This window comes from Phycodurus eques, chromosome 20, assembly GCF_024500275.1.
Source record: "Phycodurus eques isolate BA_2022a chromosome 20, UOR_Pequ_1.1, whole genome shotgun sequence".
NCBI lineage: Eukaryota > Metazoa > Chordata > Actinopteri > Syngnathiformes > Syngnathidae > Phycodurus > Phycodurus eques.
In genome coordinates this window covers 9,013,926-9,037,758 of record NC_084544.1, presented here as the reverse complement: position 1 = coordinate 9,037,758, position 23,833 = coordinate 9,013,926, and the positions used below count along the sequence as shown (strand labels likewise).

At 41.7% G+C, this 23,833-nt stretch overlaps 3 protein-coding genes across 6 annotated transcripts; 2 read left to right on the top strand and 1 right to left on the bottom strand.

The window, feature by feature from the left end:
• The first annotated feature begins 103 nt into the window (after positions 1-103).
• polr2k (RNA polymerase II, I and III subunit K) lies at positions 104-1,092 on the top strand. Of its 2 annotated transcripts, none has more exons than XM_061664225.1 (4): positions 104-155; positions 354-422; positions 780-872; positions 954-1,092. In XM_061664225.1, the coding sequence occupies exons 2-4, from the start codon at positions 362-364 to the stop codon at positions 974-976; spliced, it is 177 nt and encodes a 58-aa protein (XP_061520209.1). In that variant the 5' UTR covers positions 104-155; positions 354-361; the 3' UTR covers positions 977-1,092. The 2 variants fall into 2 exon arrangements, with proteins under 2 accessions (XP_061520209.1, XP_061520210.1); XM_061664226.1 differs by having other exon boundaries at positions 114-181.
• An 89-nt stretch (positions 1,093-1,181) lies between these two features.
• spag1a (sperm associated antigen 1a) lies at positions 1,182-9,584 on the top strand. Of its 2 annotated transcripts, XM_061664222.1 has the most exons (8): positions 1,182-2,566; positions 3,610-3,709; positions 3,798-3,950; positions 5,255-5,412; positions 6,578-6,719; positions 7,887-8,013; positions 8,083-8,221; positions 8,441-9,584. In XM_061664222.1, the coding sequence occupies exons 1-7, from the start codon at positions 2,047-2,049 to the stop codon at positions 8,215-8,217; spliced, it is 1,335 nt and encodes a 444-aa protein (XP_061520206.1). In that variant the 5' UTR covers positions 1,182-2,046; the 3' UTR covers positions 8,218-8,221; positions 8,441-9,584. The 2 variants fall into 2 exon arrangements, with proteins under 2 accessions (XP_061520206.1, XP_061520205.1); XM_061664221.1 differs by having other exon boundaries at positions 7,887-8,221.
• On the bottom strand, positions 8,710-23,576 carry LOC133395386 (E3 ubiquitin-protein ligase RNF19A-like). 2 transcript variants are annotated; one of them, XM_061664217.1, is made up of 11 exons: positions 23,438-23,576; positions 19,919-20,107; positions 17,000-17,725; positions 13,912-14,120; positions 13,495-13,639; positions 13,045-13,207; positions 12,844-12,958; positions 12,615-12,773; positions 12,160-12,379; positions 11,467-11,610; positions 8,710-10,673 (listed from the first exon to the last, which is right to left on the bottom strand). In XM_061664217.1, exons 3-11 carry the CDS (start codon positions 17,593-17,595, stop codon positions 10,130-10,132), a joined length of 2,295 nt encoding a protein of 764 aa, XP_061520201.1. In that variant the 5' UTR covers positions 17,596-17,725; positions 19,919-20,107; positions 23,438-23,576; the 3' UTR covers positions 8,710-10,129. The 2 variants fall into 2 exon arrangements, with proteins under 2 accessions (XP_061520201.1, XP_061520200.1); XM_061664216.1 differs by lacking the exon at positions 19,919-20,107.
• Between the last annotated feature and the right edge of the window lie 257 nt (positions 23,577-23,833).

The following is a 23,833-nucleotide window of genomic DNA, read 5'->3' as shown; positions in this document are numbered from 1 at the left end:
AATAAAGGTTTCTGTGAATCCTAATAAATGTGTATTGATGATTATTCTTTCTGACCAATCACAAGCCACTTTACTTGGTGGCAAGCACAAACACTACGCATGCGCAAAAAAGTATTGCTGTCGAAGCGAAGGAAGCTAAACAGTAAAGCTCCCTGGTAAATACCACCATTTTTTTATTTAGGTGATTATTTGACTTCTACTGTACTTTAATCAGACTTACTTACGTGTTTCGTTATATTACATGGTTCCCAGGGCTAAATCATGCCGAATGCGCCGTGCTGTTGTCGTTTAGGGTGATATGATAGCATGTTGTTATGCTAACTATGCTAACATATGTCTTCCTTATTTTTTAGTACACAAAATGGAGCCCCAGCAAGATGTGCAACCACCGAGGCAGCAGCCTATGTTTTATATTTGTGGAGGTAACGGTTCTTTTTGCTTCAGAACTGTATTGGTTAACTGTATGAATTGGCGTTACAAATACTGATTCCATATTTGAGATAGTAATTGTATAAACGCCGAAGAGCAGAATATTCAACTCCTCCCCAAATACCCACAACTCAATTTCCAAGTTAAAAGATATTTTATATATTTACTTTCTCTTTCCGCTTTTCTCGAGTCGACCTATTCCAGTCATTCCAACTTCAACTGTCACATTCTACATTTCAACCGTTAAATGAATTGCTAAGCATCTCAGTTCAGCGTCAGCTTTTGAGCATTCACATGTAATTTCTACAGAAAGTGTTTATCTAGTTATTGGTGTTTTATTGTGTTTGCAGAGTGCCACACTGAAAACGAAATCAAGGCCCGTGATCCAATCCGGTGCCGAGACTGCGGCTACAGGATCATGTACAAGAAGCGGACAAATAGATGTATCCTTTCAGTGTTTGCATAAGAACAAGTGATGCATGTATGAATAATGTCGGCATCTTTCCTTGACTGTTGATTCACAGTGGTTGTTTTTGATGCCCGGTGAAGAGGGTTGGATTTTTTTCCTCATGCAGTTTTTTTCCTTTTTTTTCTTTTTTCCCCCCCATTCTCGTGTCTGACCATGTGAATAAATGTGGTGACTCTTTGATTGCCCTAACTTAATCTGCATTCCTTCTATGTTTTTGTTTGTTTGTTTGTTTGATTGTTTTGTCTGCAAAATTTGCTGTAGTTTTCAATTTGTCTTAAATCCTCCAATACTAAGTTTATGACCAAAAAATGTATATTGCAACAATAGAACAATGTATATTATATACTGTCTATTAGCACTACCAAAAACTATATCTCCTCCACCAGTTAAATTTTAAATGCATGCATTTCTTTTTAGGACTGAAAAAGTTTAATGGAAAGAAAATACAGGAACAGAATTAGGTACACATACACAGTGAATACTGTTTTTGAGTAGAAATAGTAATTTGACATCATTAACCGGTTTTCATGTAATGACATTGCATAAAATATTCACCTTTTCGCATTTTTTCTAAAATTCCAATAAAGATTTGATTAATGCATTTTGAGTATTTAAAGTTAGTTTTAAAATTTTGTTTTTATTATTCACTATTTGCACCATGAGCTTAAATAATTTAGTTTTTACAATATGAAGTTTTTTTTAATGATTCTTTTTTTTATGCGACACAATCAATTGTTTTAGTTTATTTTATCAAGGTGGAACCTACTGACATGGCATATACAGTCAACTTGGTATTGTAGTTTTTTCCGCATCCATTAATCTACATTTAAAAAATTGTTGCATAAAATAATTTTGCCTTTTTTTTTTAACTCCACAAAAAAGAAACATTGACTTAAATTTTGTTTTCATTTATTACATTTTTTTTTTTTAATTCATCAAGAACACATACTGGCAGGCCATAGATTGTATTTGCCACAACTTTAGGCACACCTGAACAATCAATTTAGTTTCATAGGAGATTAATACAGTATTTTTACCTTTTACCATTTTCAAGAAATTTCAGAAAAAGCGTGAACTTTAATGAATTTTTCATTACTAGTAATGATTTTTTAAAATATAACACATTAGTTGCACAGTGATCTTAAAAAATGTTTAATTTATTAGTATTATTTTTTATCTTATCAAGAAGGAATCCACTGAGAGGCATCGCTCTGCATGCAGCACTGAACTGCTCTCGCACCTCCCCCGCACAACGATGCGTCATCCAGGGGGTGTATCCTAACGGAAACCCCCCGTCCAGATGGAGCTGCTGCGGCTTTGAGAGCTCAGGAAGAGGAAGAGGAAGAGGAAGGACGCACTGCAGAGGCGGCACTGCCATGGGCAACGCACAGCAGAAACCACCCGGCAGCGGGGGAGGGGGATCCGCAACGGGGAACGGGAGCAGCTCCAAGGAGGTAGCCAACGGGAACGCTGAAAGGATCCCACCCGGGGGGCCGGAGGAGGCCCAATGCCCCGCGGTGGATCAAAGTTATCTGGACGCCCCGGCTGGGGGTCTCCCTCCCCACCTGGCCCGCATCAAGAACGAGGGCAACTACCTCTTCAAGCAAGGACAGTTTGGCGACGCCCTGGACAAGTACACCGAGGCCATTGACGGCTGTGCTCAAGCAGGTCAGATGACAAACACTCCAATTAACATTTTTTTGTAATGTTTACTGAAGACCTGTAAGTCAGGTTAATTGAACATTTTAAATAATGTAGTGTCAAAATATTCTCAGATGTTTATATAAAAACGTGCATGATTCAAGACTAAATTGTCTTTGAGGTTTACAAAAAACCTATATGTTCAAAGACTATTAGGTCTTTCAGTAGGTTCAATGAAGACTAAATTGTCTTTTGATGTTTACCAAAACACTACATTACATTCAATAAAGAGAATTGTGTTTGATTTTCGTGAGGAAAAAAAACACTAGGTTCATTGAAAACTTGGATTGACAAAAACAAGTACTTTAAGTTCAGTAAAGACATGTTTACGGAAAACCTGTACATTAGTTTAGACTTTTAATCATTATAAAAAATGACTACATTTCTTTTCTACAGTATTTACAAAAACGTACAGCACATTAGGTTCACGGCACTATAACGTCTTTAACGCTCATGAAAACCCACACGTTGGGTTCATTTAAGACAAGTATGTCTTAATGTTTATAGAAATCTAAAAGCTAGGTTGACTAAAGACAAAATTGTCCTTGATGTTTACAGAAATATATTGGATTCGCTAAACCTTAAAGTTAGTCACGGATTTTAGACAAACTTGTCTTTGATGTTCACAGAAACATTAAAGTTAGGGTCACTGAACACTATATTGTCTTTGATGTGTCTGAAAACCTGGAAGATGTTTAATTGAGAACTGTCTTAGAAGTGATATTCACTGAAGGCAAAATTGTCTTTGTTTACAAAAACACATTCATTAGGTTCACTGATAACTATAGTCTTTGATGTCGCCGAAAACCTGAACCATGGAGTCACTGAAGACAAATTGCCTTTGATGTTTTCCAAAAAAACGTTAGGTTCACTGAATACTACCTGTATATTGTCTTTGACGATTACAAAAACCCGTGTTAAATTAAACACATCTTTGCACTTGACTTCCAATGAAAACTAAAGTGTCTTTGACATTTACGAAGGCAACAAACAGGTGGTCTATCTCGCAGGCATCAGCAACCCAGAAGACTTGTGCGTTCTGTACACCAACCGGGCCGCTTGCTACCTAAAGGACGGCAACAGCGCCGACTGCATCGAGGACTGCACCAAGTACTCTTGTGTGTGTAGGGAGGTTTTGGGATCTGGTACATGGTGACCTACAACGGATTGTGTGTGTACGTGTGTGTGATCCTCTTAGGGCCCTGCAGCTACAGCCGTACCACCTGAAGGCCTTGCTGCGCAGAGCCATGGCCTATGAATCACTGGAGCGCTACCGAAGGGCGTACGCGGATTACAAAACCGTCCTGCAGATGGACACCGGCGTGCAGGCGGCGCACGACAGCGTCCACAGGTCGGCACCATCGGGACGAGAAGAAGACAAGGAATTACATTCAATTCTATTTCCTTTACCTAGACTATGAAGAAAATTAAATTATAACTACATTTAATTAAAACATGTCAAAAAATGTAATTAAAATGAATGGAATTAAAAGAAAAATAAGTTATATACTAAATTGAATAAGGTTACACCGTAGTTACATTGTATTTAAAACAAAAATATATAAAAAATAATTAAATAAATCTACACCCGCACTAAAATAGACACAGTATGAAATTGAGTTAATCTCGACCACCCAAATTAATACTAACAGCAGAGTAAGGAAGAGGAAAATACAAATACATAATTACATTTAAAAAACACAAGCTAGCAAAATTACACTACACACTACAATATTAAAAATACATTACAAAACCTTAAATTACATGGCACCTTAATAAATGAATCTGTAGCGAAACTAAAATACTGAAAATAAATTACACAAAAAAACTTGCCAGGCTATGAAATTAAATTACATAAAAAATAAAATGACAATACACTAAACATGACACGACATTAAATTAGACTAAAAATTCAATATATTAAATGAAAGCAATACACTGTCATTTGCATTTAATCTTTAAAACTGCTTGTTTTTTTAACATTCATTTACCACCATTTTTATTTAACTGTTATGCGCAATACATTGCACTTAAATCCATCCATTTTCTGAGCCGCTTCTCCTCACAAGGGTCGCGGGCGTGCTGGAGCCTATCCCAGCTGTCATCGGGCAGGAGGCGGGGTACACCGTCAGCCGGTTGACAGCCAATCGTAGGGGCACATACAAACAAACAACCATTCACACTGACATTCACCCCTACGGGCAATTTAGAGTCATCATGGTTCAGGGATTGAACCCCGGTCCTCAGAACTGTGAGGCAGATGCTCTAACCAGACGGACACCGTGCCGCTATGCACTTAAATCATTAAACAAACTTTTATATTGTGCACTGCAACTGTGCATAATGTTACAATGGTTTACAATAATATGAAATACTTTTTAGGAATGTTTTTGATGAACTCTTAGACCCACTACACTACTTAATTTTGATTTTGGTAATACCTAGAAAGTTAAGAATTTTTTTTAGATGGTACTTGGTGTAAACAAAAAACAAATGGAGAACCATTGATGATTAAAAAAAAATCTAATTAGGCCCAAAACTGTAATATATGTATATACATAAATAAATGACATAACACAAGAATCAAATCAAATCACATCACATCAAATGAAATCGAATGACATTTCCTTCTTCAGTGGTTTTGCGTGTGTTTAGGATCACCAGGATGCTCATCGAGCAGGACGGGCCCGAGTGGCGGGAGAAACTTCCGGAGATTCCCGCCGTGCCGCTGTCGGTGCAGCGGGAACACCGCGAGAAACCCGTAAGCGTCCAGCAGGCCCGAGCGAGAGCGGCCCGGGCTTTGTGCGAGGAAGGTCCGTCACGTCACGTCACGTCACCTTTTTATTTTATTTTTTATGTTTGTTATGACCTCCGTGCGTGTGTGTTAAAGCTTGCGGACAGTGTTTAAAATGCTGAACATCAATAATGCAGAGGCGAAGGAGTCACAGTGTTGTTGCAATGGAACGAGCCAGGTCAGGTTTCCTCCTGCAGTGCGTCTGTCACATGACTCAGCTCCCTTGTGAGCGCCATGCAGGATGATTATTATTCTCACCCAAGGCAGACAGTGTCCTACACACACTTTTTTTCAACAAAGAAAAATAAATCACCTTGCCTGTAAAATCTGCTGGCATTTTCCCACCTTTTCTTGTCAGACCATGAAATTGTCTTTGATATTTACAAAAGCCACAGGTAGTCATCATTGTTTACGAAAGCATATGTTGTTTGTGATGCTTGCAAAAAAAGGCATAGGTTATATTTATTTCCAAAAAAGCTTAAGTTGTCTTTGATTTAAGGAGTAGGTTGTCTTCATGTTTACAAAAAAGGGCTAGGTGGTCTTTGTTTTTTACAAAAGTGCAGGTAACAAGACGTAAGTTTGCAAAAGGGTTCGTTTTCTTTGATGTTTGACAAAGTGGTCAGTTGTCTTTTGATGTTTACAAAAGGCTTAGGTAGTCTTTGGTGTTGGCAAATGGAGAAGGTTGCCAAAGAGGTTGAGTCTGACGTTCACAAAAGCTGATTGTCTTTGATGTTTAGGTTGAATCTGACGTTCACAAAAGCAGATTGTCTTTGATGTTTATAACAAAAGGTGTGTGTTTGCGTTGCTGTTGACAAAGTACGGATGTTTTCTTTGATATCAGAATTTACAAACATGTTTTGTTTTTCAGGTCTTAAGTGTTGACAAAAAAACAAGTAGGTTTGTTAAGAACAAAAAATTGTGTTTGCAAAGTGGGTAGGGTCGCTTTGATGTTTGCAAAGTGCATTGTTTTTTGTTTACAAAAGGCGTAGATTGTCTTTGATGTGTCAAACAACACATTTATTAGATTTTTAGAAGGAAACAAATCTTTTGAAAACTGCACAATCGTGATGTTTACAGAAATGTGCAGGTTTGTTGAATACAGCTTTACAGTCAGTTTTTGAAGATGTGTCTTTGATGATCGCTTCTCAGCAATGGTGGGGACATGGCATCTTTTTTTTTTTTAGCCCGACGAAAAGAGTACCGCTTCAATGCGCTGAAACATGAAGGCAACCAACTGGTGAAGAAGAATCACTTTCACGATGCTCTGCACAAGTACAGCGAATGCCTCGCCTTAAAACCAGACGAATGTGCCCTCTACACAAACAGGTACGACCTACACAATCCTGCAAAATACAATACAGTACATTAGATGATGAATGACACTAATTCATGGATATTGATATCAAATAAAATAAAATCAGAGCCTGTAACAATACGTTGCATATAATACTACATGACATAAAATTTAATTAGTTGTGTATAGTAAAATTGATTTTGATAAATTAGGAACATTGAATTGTATGAATAAAATGCACATTTTACATACAAATACATTTTATATAGATGTTCAAGAGCCAAACTAAAAGTATATAAAAACAAATAACATGGCATGACATGAAATCAAATAACATACAATTTAATAAAATAGCTAATGTTATAGTAAATGGGTAGCTGATGATTATTAAATGTCCACATTAAAACTGAAAATATTGAAAACAAATGACATAGCATTGAAGTGATAAGAAATAGAATATTCAACAGATATTATTAAAATGATTACATATAAAAAGTATATATGACAAAATAAAAGCAAACTAGAACACATTGGACCTGAAATGAAAAAAATGAGTTAAATAACATTGCATGAAATTAAATGACAAAGTTTAATAAATTATTACTATCATTAATTATTTTGCAAATTGACACTATTAAAAAGTAAAAAGGTCTTTTAAAAAAGTAAATGTAAAATTACGTGAAATAAAACAAAAGTATTTTACTGAAGTTCCTCATGACCATAAATGACAATATAACAAATACTACGTTTTATGAAATGACATGATGTGACATCATTAAACTAAATGACTAACTCCCCAAACAAAAACAAAAATATGAAAAACTAATTTGTGGAGTGCAAAAATTAATATAATTAACAAATAAGTCAATGAAATATAAAAATGATGATGATTGAAATAAGAGCAGCAAAGCTAAAGTACATTTCTAATATAAATGTATAAATAATACTCCACATATTTAAGAGCACTAAACTTCCTACATTTGAAAAACTTGACCAAAATAAAATAGTATAAATAATGACTTTTCATTAAAAAAAATATATATATGAAAAATATATTTATATGAAAATTAAATCAAGTAAATAACATGAAATACATTATTCTTATTATATATATATATAAAACATTTAACATTCAAGAGCGACAAAGAAAATGTAAAAAGAAATAATGTCAAAAAGCTACACACATTTACCTCCCGCAGGGCCATCTGCTTGCTGGAGCTGAGCCGCTTCCAGGAGGCCAAGCAGGACTGCGACTCCGCTCTCCACCTGGAGCCCGGCAACAAGAAAGCCTTCTACAGACGAGCGCTGGCCCACAAGGGTCTGAAGGTGGCCACCGCAGCATGTTATACTGTATTTTTGGGCTCTTACCCAATCTCCGTTTGTCCCCCCGCACAGAACTACCTGTTGGCCAGCGGCGACCTGGAGGAGGTCCTCCGGCTGGACCCAAACGTCGGGGAGGCTGAGCGGGAGCTGCTGGAGGTGACCGCCCTGCTGAGACGAAGCCTCATGGACGATACGGCGCACACGTAGAGGGGTACGACCCAAATGTGACCTCTGCCAAGGCTCATTTTCACACTATCTGCTAACCACTCTAGTGTTCCCTTGCTATTCACTTAAAAGGTTTATAATTTCCTATGGTAGCAAAGCACACTTTTTAAGTTTGTTTTTACAATGTTAAGTTGACAAAGAAGTGTGATAGTACAGGAAATGAGCTTAAATCTTAGATGATTCTTGCCTGTTTTGTTTGTTTCAGATGTGATGACAAGGTGCAATCTTCTTCTCTCTGAAGAGTGAAAACCTCACTGGCTGTCGACTGCAATCTACTTTTGTGGAATCTCAGAAGGGGAATTTTCTGGAAAAACGTACCTCAGAAGTGAAACCATTATCTTGAGCCAAATCTTGCGATCTAAAAGGATTCATTTTCTTTTTTTTTTTTTTCTTTACCTTTTTTGTGGCCTCACCAAAGTAGTACAACAGTGATGGCACATTTTGCTTTTTATATTTTTTTTTTTTTGGGCACCACCCCAGAATACACTTTACATGATTTCCTCATGCCTTCCCAACAGGGATCATATTGGGTGTTTCACTTTGGAGGTTCCACTGTAAAGTGCATGTTTGCTATGCAGTTTTATTCTACTTGTGTTGTAACCTAATGGCGGATGACTGGTTCGAACATCTGGGTTGAAATCCGGAGTTTGCAGTGTTCTCCCCGTGCCTGTGTGGGTTTTCTCCGGGCACTCCGGTTTCCTGCCACATCCCAAAACATGCCTGCTAGGTTAATTGAAGTTTAAATTGCCCGTAGGTGTGAATGATTGTTTGCTTGTATGTGCGCTGCGATTGGCCCGCCTCTCGCCTTCACTTAGCTGGGATAGGCTCCAAGCACACCCACGACCCTAGTGAGGATAAGCAGTATAGAAAATGGATGGGTGGATATAATGAAAACATCATTTTATTAGCTAGCAACGAGCTGTAAATTTTGTTTTCGTTAAGCCAATGTGCTGCATGTATTTTATGTAAATAGCACAAGTGTACATATTAAAAAAACGTGAGACTTGATTTGAGAATTTTTATTGTTTAAAGATATGCATTTGGATGCACATTACAAAGCCAATGATAATAAATATATGCTTTCCCCCAAATGGAAAAAAAAATGATATACTGTAAATAAACCAAATTTTCATGAAAATATCACTCCTGTGTTAGAATTCAGAGAGACTTGCGTTTTGATGACAAAAAAACTTGCAAAGCTTTCCCCAAAAAGGCACTAAGGGCCAAACACTTATTTGCATTCATGGTTTGTGAGAAAAAGGGCTAAAACAGGGAAATAATGTATAAAATGTAAATTATTCAAGGGAGAATTCAACTTAAAAATGACAAAAATTGTTGTACAACTGCTACACTCCTTGACTAAAAATCTGAACTTTGGCGAAATAAGAAGCAACTGAATGTCCTTCCAATGACATTTTTTTTGTTTTTGCATAGCTTCCTTGTGGACTTTGTCTAAATGGGAATATCATTTTGTCTTTCAAATAACATTCAAACTCAAGAAAGGTTCAGACCCGACAAGGCTGCGACATTTATATAAAAAAAAAAAAAAAAAAAAAAAAACGTTCCCAAAATGGAAAATAAGCAACAAAGCACTTATGCACATATAATAAATGTTAAAAAAGTATAGACTTAGAACTGTGCTACTAAATGGTCCCTCTCAATAAGAATGGGTGGCACAGTGGCAGACATTTTGTCTTCTTTTTTTCCATCTCCACCCTTCCTTTTAAAGAGCGTGCACATTACCTGCACACATACATTCAAGTTGACCTTCGGATAAACCACTTTGACTCCTCTCACCGTTCGCCCTCAACGCTGACATTCCATTTCCTGTTTTCCAAAATCGAGACTTAAGACAGACGGTTCGTGAGGAGCGAGTTTGTTTTTTTCCCCTTTTTTAGATGTCTGTTGTGGTGCAGTCACGAGTGTCGGTGATATACAGAACCTCGCTGGGTGAAGACGTGAGGCAGTGGAAGGCGGCGGCGTGGCTCCGCTTAGGCGGGAGCTGCTCCAGGCGGTCGTTCTCCACCTCGGGCAGCGGCGCGACGGCCGGCGCGTCACCCTGCCCGCCCGCCCTAGGCGTCTCCGACTCGCTGAGCTCGGCAGACAGGCGGCTGCAGTGCGAGTCGGCCACCGACGGCAGGCTGCCGCTCAGCGACGGAGAGTCCAACTCGGACGAGATCGTGCTGCGGCGCTCTGCGGCGCCGTGCGTGTGGTTGACTTTGGACTCTGCTTTTCCTCCTCCGCGTTTCCACAGCTTCCCTTTGCTCTTCTTGCCCCCCACTGAGGAGGCGGCGGCGGGTGCATCCTTGGGGGGGCCGCCGCCGGTTGCCCATCTGCTGCTACTGCATCTGGCTTCATCCAGGCTGCTGCTGGTGCTGCAGTGTCGCACCTTCTCCTCTTTGGATTCCACGTCTGCTTGCACTTCCAGACTGTTGTCTCTGCACAGCACACAATACACAAAAACTACTTTGAATGGACTACTCTACCGATTATCCCATTGATAAATCAGATAATGATGTATTTTACAATATTAAACAACAATAGCAACATATAATACAAATACTAATGTGCATGTGAGGTTTATTTCCATTTGGGGTCACTAGCAACACGGTCTACACTGTAGTGTCTGTGACTGACTGTGTGTATGTCGCTGGGAGTCAGCGAATGAGATTGGAGCCGGCTGGTAACTGTTGAGTGACTGGACATCTGTTGTGGCCACATAAGCTCATGTATGAATGTCCTTATTACGCGTTTCTTTTGTTACCGTTGCTGTGTCTATCCCAGTAATAGGCATCCCGGTATAATAGGTTCTAACTATCGGCGCTAGGCTATATTCAAGTAAAAGTATGTTTTTGCTTCATTCCTCATGACACTACCAATAGCCTATTGTAGTGCACTTTGCCATTATCATTTGTCATATTCCATTACATTTATTGTGTGTAAATGCCAAAAGGTGATTTGAATGAATTATACATTTTCTTTTTTTTACCCCATGTGTCACATCACATCAGTTTGTGCTAGCGTGTTATTTAGGTTATATACTAGCCAATACTACTGGTGAGCCTCATGTGAAGGTGTTTATTTTGAATAACTTAACTAAATTAAGTCTTGCATGTAACATGGGTTTATGATCTTGTCTATGCTAGCTGCAAGAATTATTGTTCATAATTTAAAAGTACTTAAAAATAAGGGGCTACTTTTCAATCACCCTGTATATAAAGGACCGCTGACCTTTCCAGAGGCATGTAAGCACTGAGGATGGAACCCGCCATCGCTTTGGTGCTGGCGTTGTCGCTCATGGTGCCGAGGCTGACGGTGGCAGACTCCCCGCTCAGACTGCAGCGCTCCTTCTGGACGTCAGCCTGCACCTCCATCCTGGTAAATTCGCATTATGTACTGGATTACATAGAGCTGGAGTACCAGCAAATGTATGTCCATTCATGGATGTAACACCTGTTTTGAATTTTGCCATTTAGCTCCTTGATTGAAAACAAGTTAAATGTACTGGCAAAAAGTACTGGAACGTGCATTCAAATGTTTGGAGATGGTCAGACACACTGTTCATTTTCCATGCACACACAATATAACAGCCTTAGTGCACACAAACTTTGCAGCGCCTGTACCAAAAAAAAAAAAATTTAAATAAAATAAATTTTATATTTTGGTGTATTCTGGGTCACTTTACAAAAAGTCATCAGATCTCAGGGAGAAAGATAGAAGATTTTGAAATGATATATGAAATTTTCAATATTTTTATTTTTGGCAAATATCAAAATGGTTCAACATTGAGCCCAACACTATGTATTTTAAGTTCACCTGTACAGGTTATAGTGTATTTTAGGTTCATCCTAAAATGTCAACCCAATATCCCTACATTTCTGCGATTATATGATGTGTGGCTGTCACTCCCCACTCCCCTCCTACCTGTTGTAGCAGCTCCCCGACAGGCTGCCGGTGATGCTGGTGCCGGCAAGGGCGGTGGTGCTGGCGTTGTCGCTCATGTTGTCGCGCTGGGCCGAGCCGACGCCGCAGCGCTCCATGTGGCTGCCGCTCACGCTGAGGCTCAGGCCCGTCAGGCCGCCCACGCTGGCGCCGTCGCCCAGGCTGGCGCTGTTCAGCCTCGTCTCGGCCACCGACGTCGTGTCTGGATGGGAGAAGGGATTTGCGGTTTTACTCAAAATCACGCGGGATGTCGGCAAATATTGAAATACTTCGGTTCATTGGCTTTTTTGTGATACCACCAAAGTAGGGTACCAGTGATGAGAAGCATGGCGCAAACAGCATTGTGGAGTCTACTAAAACGCCAGTCGTCTTTAAAAATGCCACATCACCACATCGACTTGTTCACATGCTTCAGCAGCACTCAGCAGTTAACTCACCTGTAGCCACGGCGGCGCCGCCCAAGTTGTCGTTCTCGTCGTCGAACTCGATGCGCACCCCTTTGCCGTTTCCCGCCGACACTCCGCAGCCGCCGCTCCGGCAGAGCGAGATAGGCACCACGCCGTAGACATAAGCCAGCATGATAGGCACGCCAATACCTGGAAGCACATTACGGTGATATTAGTGAGAGATTAAATCTTGGTGCGAGAGGAAGCAACGGTTTCTTACCGACAGTGACGGCTGCTACTGCGGGCGAGACGATGACAGACAGCGTCACGCCACCCGCAATCACCAAGTTCCTCTTGTGCTTGGAGACGTCTTTGCCCTCGTAGCGATTATGGATCTGACGGAGGGGGGAAACATGCAAAAGTTCACGCTCGCTCTTTATTTCCAAAAGAGAACATTTCTGTGTATGAGCCGAGGCCTCACCTTCCTGCCCACGTAAACCGGGATGCCGATGATCATCGCGGGGAAGGCGATGCCCGCGATGAGGGCGATGCCCACGGGCGCACCCACTAAGGTGCCCAGCTGCCAGAGGATCTTCTTCTTTCTGCTCCACGGCTTCTTGCCCCAAAAAGTACAACCGGATGGACTGATTGGGGGGGAGACGCAAAATGGAGTACACATAAATTAGATATTACTGCACTCCAAAGGCTTTCATTTTGCAACCTTGTGTGTCAAAGAACAGAAGGGTATTTTTCATGATAATTTTGTAAGATAAGTTTGAAATAATAGTGTTTTTGGATCATAGTTTGGAGTATACTTACAGTTGAAATGATTAATATAGGCAAAGCTCTGTCCCTATGACCCACAAATGGGACGGCACGTGTGTGACTACATTTCCTTCGGGTGCCTGCGGGGAGGTCTTAAGCAGCTTACCTGAGATAGTGCAGGTCAGAGATCTCCTTCATGCAGAGCCAGCAGAACTCACAGCCGCAGACGGCGCAGGTCATGTGATTGCAGCTGCCGTCGTTCATCTTGATGATGCAGGCGGCGCAGCGCGGGCACGGCTTGATGTCGTCACCTAGGAGGCGCAGAGGGGGGCGGTCAACACGCACATACAAGCTGTTTTCCAGTGTGTAATTAAAGGGGGAATATGGAAAAATTTACTTTTTACTTGCTTGTTTACAATATTGTCTCTAGAGTACCTGCCCACCAATCAAGGGTGACGTTAAATAATCGCCGTCTTAAACTGAAAGTAGGCTAATTTCAGCAAGACAAGAAATACAGGAACCGGTTTCAATTGTGAAAAAGTCACAATACGTCTCATTTATTACTAGTGCTACTTTTCATTACCCGCCGCACCGCTCTCCTGGCTGTAACTGAGCGACGAGGACCGAAAACTGCGCAGGCGGAAGTGTTGCGCCCGCTGCTGGCGCGCTGTATCGCACGTCTGGTTGGGATGCCACAGCTGCTTGCAGTGGTAGCAGAACTCCGTGCCGCAGCCCTCGCGGCCGCATGTGATCTTCGGGCAGCTGGCGCATCCGAATGCGATGACGGCATAACTGTGGGAAGGGGGGGGGGAACCAGTGAAAGTTGCTGACTGGGATAAGAGCAGGGATGCAGTTAATAAGGAGGGCAGAGGGCAGCTGCACTAAAAATACAGAAATTTGGGGAGTTCACTGCACACATTTTCCACAGAGAATGCCAGCTATAGTAGCCGGTTTAATAAATGTGTGGAAAAAGCCCTTATAGTCATTTCCAAAATATAATTACATCTCTGAATTGTAATGCGTTACTCTACTTCTGTGTTACGTTCCCCAAAACAACTGCTGACGCCCCGAGCAAGAGGATTAATATAAACCGATGGAGTGAATGGAACAGCAGAGGATTTTTTTTCTTAGCGTTTTTGGGGTGACATCTTTGTCCTCGTACAATGACAACTTTGTGGCCGTAAAAATGCCCCCCATAAAGTGCGTTTTCAGCAAATGACAGCTGCTCGGTTGTAGAAATTCAGTTAAATTTTTGCATGAATTAAAATTTTCTGCAAATGACAGCATTTTTCTCATGAAAGTACATTTTGTTTAATAAATGATTTTTTTTCCTGATAAAATGCATATTTTATATTATAAAATTCTGACACTTCCCCTTAAATAACATTTTGATCATTAAAAAAATTATAACAGTCGTAAAAACTAATTTTTTTTCCCTTGTAAAATTAACATTTTCTCGTGAAAATATTTCTTTTTTTCCTCATAGAGACTTTTTACATTGGGTAACGTCGTTCGGGTGAAATGACCACATTGTTCACGTAAAGTGATGACTTTTCTTCTCTAAAGTGACAAATGAAAGGATGTACAAGGCTAATAAAAATATCTCAAAATATTCAAATAAAGTTTGAGAAAAAAAAAAATGCAACTACAATTTGAAAGGTATTTAGAATTGCAAGATTGAGAACCAGCGATGGAAAGGAGCATTGTAGTGAAAGGTGTGACGCTATGGAATAATAACTTACAACAGCAACAAAAGAGTCAAGCATAATATATTAAAAAAATATTTTTATTAAATCAAGGGCACTAAATATTCAGGAGATGTTTAATTAAAACAGTGATCTGCAGTATAGGTTCATTTAAAGAAAGATGCTAAAGGGAAATTTGATTGTGATGTATTTTTCTCCTGTAAAAAGGGGCAGAAAACAAGACTTCTTCCCTCTGCTTCTTTTCGTTTCAATTTTGTGTTTTATTTTTATTTCTAAAGTGCCGTGAAAGTTTAAAAAAAAATCTAAAATGCCAACTTTGTTCTCTTAAAATAACTACCTGGTTACAACAAAGCTAAAACGCATTATAACGGAAATAATATTACCAAGATTTTAGGATTTACTAATGTAACGTTACTGCCAAGTATGGTGATGATGTTACATCCATACACCGTCTCTGTTTGCAAGCCCATAAAATGCATAAAGGCTCAGTGTGAAGTGTCAACATGGACGTCTGCAAGCAGCTTCAACACAGACACGAAGGTGCTTCATTTTTTGCCCAACATACAGTAAATGGGAATGCGGGGTCGTTGCGATAACGACAGTAAGCCGTGAGAGCGCTTGACGAGTGCTGAAACAAACACGTCAACGAGGCGTTCTTGAGAACAGCTGGGCTTTGAGTCGACAAAAGTCGAGGACTCCTCAACCAATCAGGGCTGAACTAATGACGAAAGCAGGGAATATCAAGTCCGTGGAGCGGGTGATCTCAGGACGTGACAGCACCCTGGGTAAATGCTGGGCTAAATTCCAAACCCGACAGGTCAGTTTCTCTGGGGAGTAAACTGTGGACTCTGTGCCCGACGCAAACAAACAAGACCCCGGCCTGACCCTGACCCATACAAACAGCCACCATTTTGAGCTGATGTTTATATGCTTCCTAGACCCGTGACCAATCAGGAAAGAACATGTACTGCACAGCTCAAATTGTTATATATTTATTACATCTTTATAACTCCTTTAACAGCATGTGACCCATTACTCACCCAGCGGCGAGAACGGATTGGCTTGACCCCGACGTGCTACGTATGCTTCAAAGGCATCGGTATGGAAACTACAAAGCCTTGATTTTTTAAAGCAGACGCTCGTGACGGTACATAAGACTTAAGGCTTCTTTATACTCGCGCAGACGGCGACCGCGCTGATGTCACTGCGGCGATCCCGCACGCAGTTTGCCTTTATACTCGAGCGCAACCCACGCGCACTGTTTTGAAAGTGTGCTGCAGTTCTCCTCCAAGTCGGGGGTGTTGCTACGGCTGGTATTGGCTAGGACGCCACAGGGTGGAGTTTCCGCTGCATTTTGTGGCCATTTCCGGTAGCAGTTTTTACTTTCCCTTCCGTAACAAGGAACAAAGCAACAACAATGGCGACCTTGGAACAGAGTCTGCTGGAACAAATGGACCTAGATGACCAGAGGATACGTTCAATTATGCTGCAAAATCAATCGACAAGGCGGCGGCGTAGGTGCTATGTGGAACCGGGAGGAACGCTGATGACATCACAGCATGCGACTAAAACGGACCAATCACGAGAGATGATCTCGTGAATATTCAGCCGGGGATGTCAGATTTATGCGCTGTCACAATCATATCAGACGACTTGTATAATTGGCCTAAAGCCAAGGTACGGAGGAGTAATTGTTTTATTATGTTTGTGTATGCTTTGAGACATTTTGGATGATACAACGTAAGAATAATAAAACATTTTTGCAAATCATTTTGCTACGACTGGAGGAGTCTCAGTTTGACAAGCACTTTTAGAAAGTATAGTATCAGAGGTGTAACACAAGTGGAATGCCGCAACCAGTGTGACACTCACGGCCCACGCCGCAACCGCTGTGTGAACGCACTACTGTTGTGCCAGTTTGGCAGAAAAAAAAAGTAAAGTAAAAAATATCAGTCAATATCTTACCCGCAGTCAGGAGCTGGGCACCAGCGGCAGTCGGGCTCGGCCACCAGCCACCTGCGCAGCATAAACTCCTCGTACTTCTCCATGAGGGCGCGGTCGGCCAGGATCATGGCGATGTCGTGCGGGTTGAAACGCTCCGAGCACTCGGGGCAGCAGATGTTGACGCGCGACTCAGTGATCTCGATGCGCAGGTACTGGCGCAGGCAGTCGGCGCACGAGCGGTGGTGGCACGTCATGATGTCGGGGAAGCGGTCGCGCGTGTGGCGCAGCAGGCACAGCGGGCACTCCAGCAGCTCCGAGGACCCCGCCGACGAGGATGTCGACGCCGCCCCCTGGACGGATTGCGCCGACGTCCCCTCGACGGAAGCCTCCGCCGGGACGCTGTCCACGCTGACGGGGGCGGGCGGATCCAGCGCCACCCTGGACTTGCACTTGCCGTCGCGTTCAGACCGCCGCCGCCGGCCGAAGAGCGCCTGTAGTGAGAGGCGGCGCTTCTTGGGGGTCTTCCTGATGGAGGGCAGGCTGACGGAGGAAGCGGCCGAGTTGAGGTCGCGCTCCGAGCCGGTGCTACCATGATGCTGGTGGTGCAGGGTGCTCATCACGACCAGAGATCATGGGAGGGTGGGGTGTTGGTAATGGAATAGTGGGGTGGGGTGAAGGGACGTTAGGGAAGCTTGGAACTCATAAACAAAGACATGATGGCTGGCAAGGTGTTTGTGTTGGAAAAACCTGAGGTGGGGTGAGAAAGAAAAACATCACGAGGCATTATAATCAAACATACAACCACTTGGTACCGTCTCTAGGCACTTCCTCAGTGTAATATGAGCAATACACATAACGACGCAGTGGCTAAAGACTGGCATCAATGTGACCATGGAAGCTCACCACAGTGGCACATTTTCAGTCAGTTACGCTCCATGATGCGTCACTCAGAGGGTTAGTCATTTATTTGATCATATTAAACAGTGGGGCAGCACGGTGATTAGTGGTTCGCATGTCTGCCTCACAGTTCTGGGGTCCAGGGGTTCAAATCTAGCCTCAGCACTCCTCCTCAATACGATAACATCTGTTGAATGAAGACTCAATTGTCTTTAATGTGATTGTGAATGGTATTGTCATTTGTAACGGTATTGTAATAATGAAATGAAATATTGTGATGATGTCACGTCAATGCCTGCAGGGATTAAAAAAAAGTTTTGAGTCATTATCCAACAACACCCATGTTTCACAAAGTCATCTATCTACATGGAAACAGTCATTGTGTAGCAAACAAACAAACAAAGAGTGAAAACAATGTTTCAGCAGCGCACACAAGGTCTAACGGAGCTGGAAAGCACGCTGAGAAAAAAAAAAGAGAGAGACTTTCCATGTGATTGCAGTCACTGTTTGAGAATGTGTGTGTGTGTTTTCACATCATGCATCGAGTCAAGTTTTGTGGCTCATGCATTATCAGTGCGCGCACACACTGGGCTGATGTCCTAGTTCCTGAAAACAGGCCCTTGGGGGGCAGGAAAGCCCAGTGTGGAGGGACAATCGTCTCCCGGCCAATCAGTGCTATTTGCGTCAGCTGACCATTAGTCACGTCTGTCGTAATGAAAACCATTTAAACTAGCGATTCGGTGAAAAGTCACTGATTATGGAAGGTTTTGGCCAGGAACCTGGGAAAAAGAAACAAAACCCAGGGTAGTAAAATTTTAACAAGTGGCAATGAATTTTGCCAAAACAGAACAGTCTGGCTCCGCCATTTTAAAATATTGTCCTTGTTTGAATCTATTACATTATAATACATGCTATGAATATTCTCACTGCTTCCTTGTCTCTACGGCCAAAGCAAACAGAGGCGCGGTAACCCAAACACCAGCAGTGACTGTACTTTTAACTCTAAACACACACAAGAGGCTGCGTCGCTAAGCCTTATGTTTTCCTTTAAGCGTGATTACGCTGACCGCGCACGTCATTTTCCTCATAAAATGTGTAATGAAATGAAATGAGGCCATAGTCTCCTCGTGGATCAGACTGCAGGAGTGGGACGGAAGGCATATGGCAAGCTTTTCTGGTCATTACAGTATCGTTTACAGACCAAATGCAGCCAACAAAATGTTCATTCTTTGCAAATTGTCAAGTCGAGAGACTTGATGGGTGCGAGGAAGCGAGTTCTGTGTATGCAGATAATGAAAGAAAACGGTGACCAAAAAAAGAGGTTAAAAGCTATTAAGTTGTTAATTGGGGCCAAATCACCCAAAACTCACCCCTTAGAGCCCCTGAAATGTTTGAAAAAAAATTTTGCCCCAGACACCAGTTTCACGAAGTGACATGAAATTGGTTGCACAGAATAGTCTCAAGGACCTAAGCATGGGCGGGTTACCGGTTTCAAGGTATACTGCGGTTTTAAAAGTTATGGTTTCAAAACCACTAAAACCTTCCATCACCGTGTGAGCGTTTTTTTTCTGGGGGGTGGCACGACCCTTCCCCCTTTCCATTGTTGATGTGAGCAGTCAGTGAGGCTGACGACTTTTGTCACGGTGGAAAAAGTCATCTCTTTTGGGAATTTTACAAGTACCGCGGCTTGGTAGAGGAAATTATGCAAAACGTGCTTCCGAAGAGTGGCTGCAATAGGGGGCAGTAGTTAAAGTACTACTTTTTCCATCTCTTCGACACACATTCTGATGTTCCAGACCTTTTCTTTTAACTTTCATCTGTGCCACAGCCTGGTTTTATCCTGTCAAATACCAAAACTATTTTCCATAGCGATACCACTGTTTATGAGCGAAGTCCTAGAACATTTTTCAGCCATTACTTAATCTCAAAAACCTCAGTGGAGATGACGTAAACTTCCTGCCATCTTGCGACGTTGGGCTTCAAAGTAGCCCCTCGCACAATGACAATCTGGGAATGGGGAGATTCAGAGTGCACATCACGTACGTTGGCGTCCGGTGACATTCCAGTCAAAGGGCAGACTTCCTGAGAGCGACAATGCGCGGAGCCTCCATTACCGCACCGGGCCTCGGCTGCAACGTCGCTTTTTATAACCGCTTCGTAGTACTGCAATTGTTTTAGCTTTCACGCGGACGGGAAAGTAGCAACCGGGCCTTCCCGCGTTGTCAATTCACACTGTGGGAAGAAAGCGATTGTTAGCTGGCGCGGTGCTGGTCGGGTGAAGGCTGCATCGCTATTTAGAGCTCGTCTGTCAGCCAAAATATGACAAGCTTAACACAGGCGGGACACGGAGGGCACTGAGATGAAAAATTCTTCTGCTTACGTTAGCAAAAACACCCCAGTGTTTTTGGAAAGAAACAAGACACGTATGGTCAGAGATGACAATAACATATCCCAACAGCCACCATTCAGTTGTCCCCTCTCACACTGCCTGTAAAAGCCACCATTTTCTTGCTACGTCACAATCAATCCCGCTGACAAAAAAATTAAGGGTGCAAAGTTACCTCGGGCTGCAGCTATACCCCCCCCCCCAGAATTGAGTATTCTACTAATTATCCCATCGATTAATTGAGGAACCATTTAAAAAGTGATTTTGCATTATTAAACAATACCAATACAAAATGTGCACGTGAGGTGCAGGTATTATTTTTGTCCACATGGGGTCACCATCCTCACATTCTACACTGTAGTATGTGTGACTTTGAATGTGTGCAGCTTTACAAGACGAGGCCTGGACAGGTGACTGACATGAATGAGTGTCAACATATAAGAGTGTCGTTGGCTGCTGTTAGCTCAGGTTAGCCTGTCTGCGTGTTGAGTGCCTGGGCGTCAGTTGTGGCCATAGCAGCCCTTTTGGTAGCTTTTGGTCAATAAAGCGATTGAAAGTGCACCGATGGCTGAGTCCATACTTGACTACTTATAAGGGCATTAAAATACCTTTTAACTTGAAGTTGTACGCTGTATTAAATTAGCTTGCAAATATATGTTACCTTGTGTTTGTAAACGTTGTGGTACGCAAGTTCTGCTTTGCAGTAAACCCACTGCACTCTCTTTTTTTCAGTGCTAAAAAAAAATATCCCAAACTTTGACATTGGCTGTCTTTTACGGACTCTTTCCTCCTGGCTCGCCGTCATCGCCCTAAGGTTAACCCAGCAATTGACTGGGGGTATGCGCAGGACAATGCCTGGACAGGGGTGTGAAGTTTAACACCTGACCTTATTTCTACTGCCCTGTTGTGAAGTTAACCTGACAATTTTCCACTTTTTGAGGTAGTACCAGAACCGGAAGGACGACTGTGTTTATTTGTTTACTTGTTTTTCAGTCTTCTGGCTGCCTTTGTTGTGTTCTTTTGTGTGTGGTTGTTTGTCCAATTGAGCATGTGACTTCTTTTCATTCTAGGCGGCTTCGTAGGCTTCACGACAGGGTCGAGCAAGAATGTGGCCGTAAAAGACGCTCCACCGGGAAAAAAGGTCATAGAGCAGCCGTAAAACTGACAGAAACTCAGCTTTCAAGTTACTCTGGTTGTAGTTGTCTTTGTCCAGGCTAGTCAATGGCAATATTTCCATATTTTTAAAAAAAGGCCCTGTAACTTATCAATTGAATCTTTCACAGAGAGTAGAGAGTTTGAGAAGAGGCTTAATATATTAAGGCGAGCAATAAAAAAAGTCCCAAGTAAATAAAGAAGGACTGTGCCCCGCAATTGACACCTTATCTCCAACAAGAAAATATTCCTGACAGCCCACCATAAAACCACAAAACATTTCTGGATGGTCTGCTGTTTCATTTTGACTTGACTGCATTGTTCTTATAAAGCACTAACTAATAAAATCTAGTGGCAAAAAAGTTATGCCATTTTTCATTCAATTGTTTTACGTCTTTCAGTTTTACATGTTCTAAACCTAATAGTTACTGTAATTATAATTTAACTAGTGTGTTAATGTTAGCGTAGGTTCATGATCGACGACGGCACGTCGTGACTTGGGAACAAATTTGGAAACCGCTGTAGGAACATAAATCCTCCAAACTGACATCCCCCCATGTAACTGATATAAACAGCTCAAATGTGTCAACAAATCCTTGGATTGGTTCCAATCAAATGCATGCAGACTACATTATGGCGTGGCCAACAGCACCACTCGAGCCGATTTTTGACATTATCCGTTATTAATCTTCAATTTCTTGACAATCACGTGATGTTAGCAGACAATAAAAGTGGTGGGGGGAAAACAAAACTAAAAGAGACTCTTTTCTGGCAGGACATCAGAGTCTTAAAAGACGCCCTTGATATGTCGTTAAACCCAAAATATTGATTTACGCTGAAAATGTACATGAAGCAATGATTTTTTTAAAACACTAAAAATAGCTAAATATTCCTGTCATTTGCTAATGTTAATGACAAAGGAAAAGACTGGTTTAATGGCTTGTAATAAGCATTGTAGCTTGAATAATAATCATCTTAAAAAAATTTTTTCCACTACAGGCACGCACAAGCTGTCCTATTCGGACAATTATTGGCTGTATAAAGATGACATACACTGCTATCGATGAAATGTTAAGAATGTAAAATGCTACTTAATAGTGCCTTTGCGACAGTTTGTTAAATATTTTAAATATAACCGATTTCAGTTGCTGTACTGCATTATTATTATTTGCGTAGCGCAACAAATCTGAGCATTACATACTATTACATACATGTCAACTTTGTTGAAGCGTATAGTACAAGTCGAGCAGTTTTTTTCCAATTACTTTTAACACTAGAATTACGCAATTTCACGCTAACCATGTAATGCAAACAGAAAATGAAAGCGGTGGGGGGGGGAGCTCATTGGGGTCTGAGAAGCACGCACTAAAAATTCAGATTAAGCAACAATTTAACCCTAAAACAGCAGATGAATCCTGTAGTTTGCCTTTGTGGCGGCCAACGTTAACGGCAATGAAGAATATTAGTTCAAGTGCTTCTAACAAACTCTACATCAATTAGTTGATTGTCTTGATTACGTGCGCACACGTGACACTGTAATTGCGAGTTTTGACGATCACCGACACACCCAACGGGACAATCTGTGACGGTACAAAGATGACGCACGTCGACAATGAGCCAGATTTGTCAGTGGAAAGGGATCGTTTTTTGGAAACAAACAAACAAACAGAAAATGTGTTCCTATTTTCCGTTGGCTAACCGCCTAGCCTTTTAGCCTAGCTCCTTAGCGTCCAACTTTAATAACCGTCCAAAAAGGAGTTGCCGACGACCTTTAGTGAACTCATTTTGCACACGCATTGCGGTTAGCTGGTACAGTATTAAACATTTTTAGCGCATATTGGGCTGAGCGTAACTTTATCCGGAGACTATTTTATCGTGCTAAACCTCAAAAGGGGACAACTGTTTACATGCTAACCGACTAGCTTCGCCGTCGCTTCGAAACAAGAAGGAAGTTGTAGCTTATGTGTGGCGATTAAAAAAAAATAAAAAACCCAGAAGTTCTGCGCGTTTTCGGCCACACTTACCGTCGAGTTTGTTGGTGAAACTCTTTCTCTGGGAGCTGACAATGCACCGCCGTGTTCCAAACGTTCACAGAGGAAGAAAAAAGTTGGCTTAGCTGTGGACGACCAGGGTAGGGTACATCCGCTGGGTGTGTGAGTCCGTCATCAAGTTGCACGAATGGGAAAATGTAAAGCACCCGCATCCGGCTTAAATGTTACATTTCACAATAAAATGTCCTCGTTGAGGTAAGAACCCTGTCAAACGAGATGCGCGCTCCTGCTTTTTGTTGTAATGTTGTAATACGGTGTACGTAAAATAAACACGCAAAATCGCGTAACATCTGGTTGAAAACGGCGCATTCAACAATAAAACTTTACATTTTAAGATAGGAACCATGTTAAACGTTAATAAAAATGTTT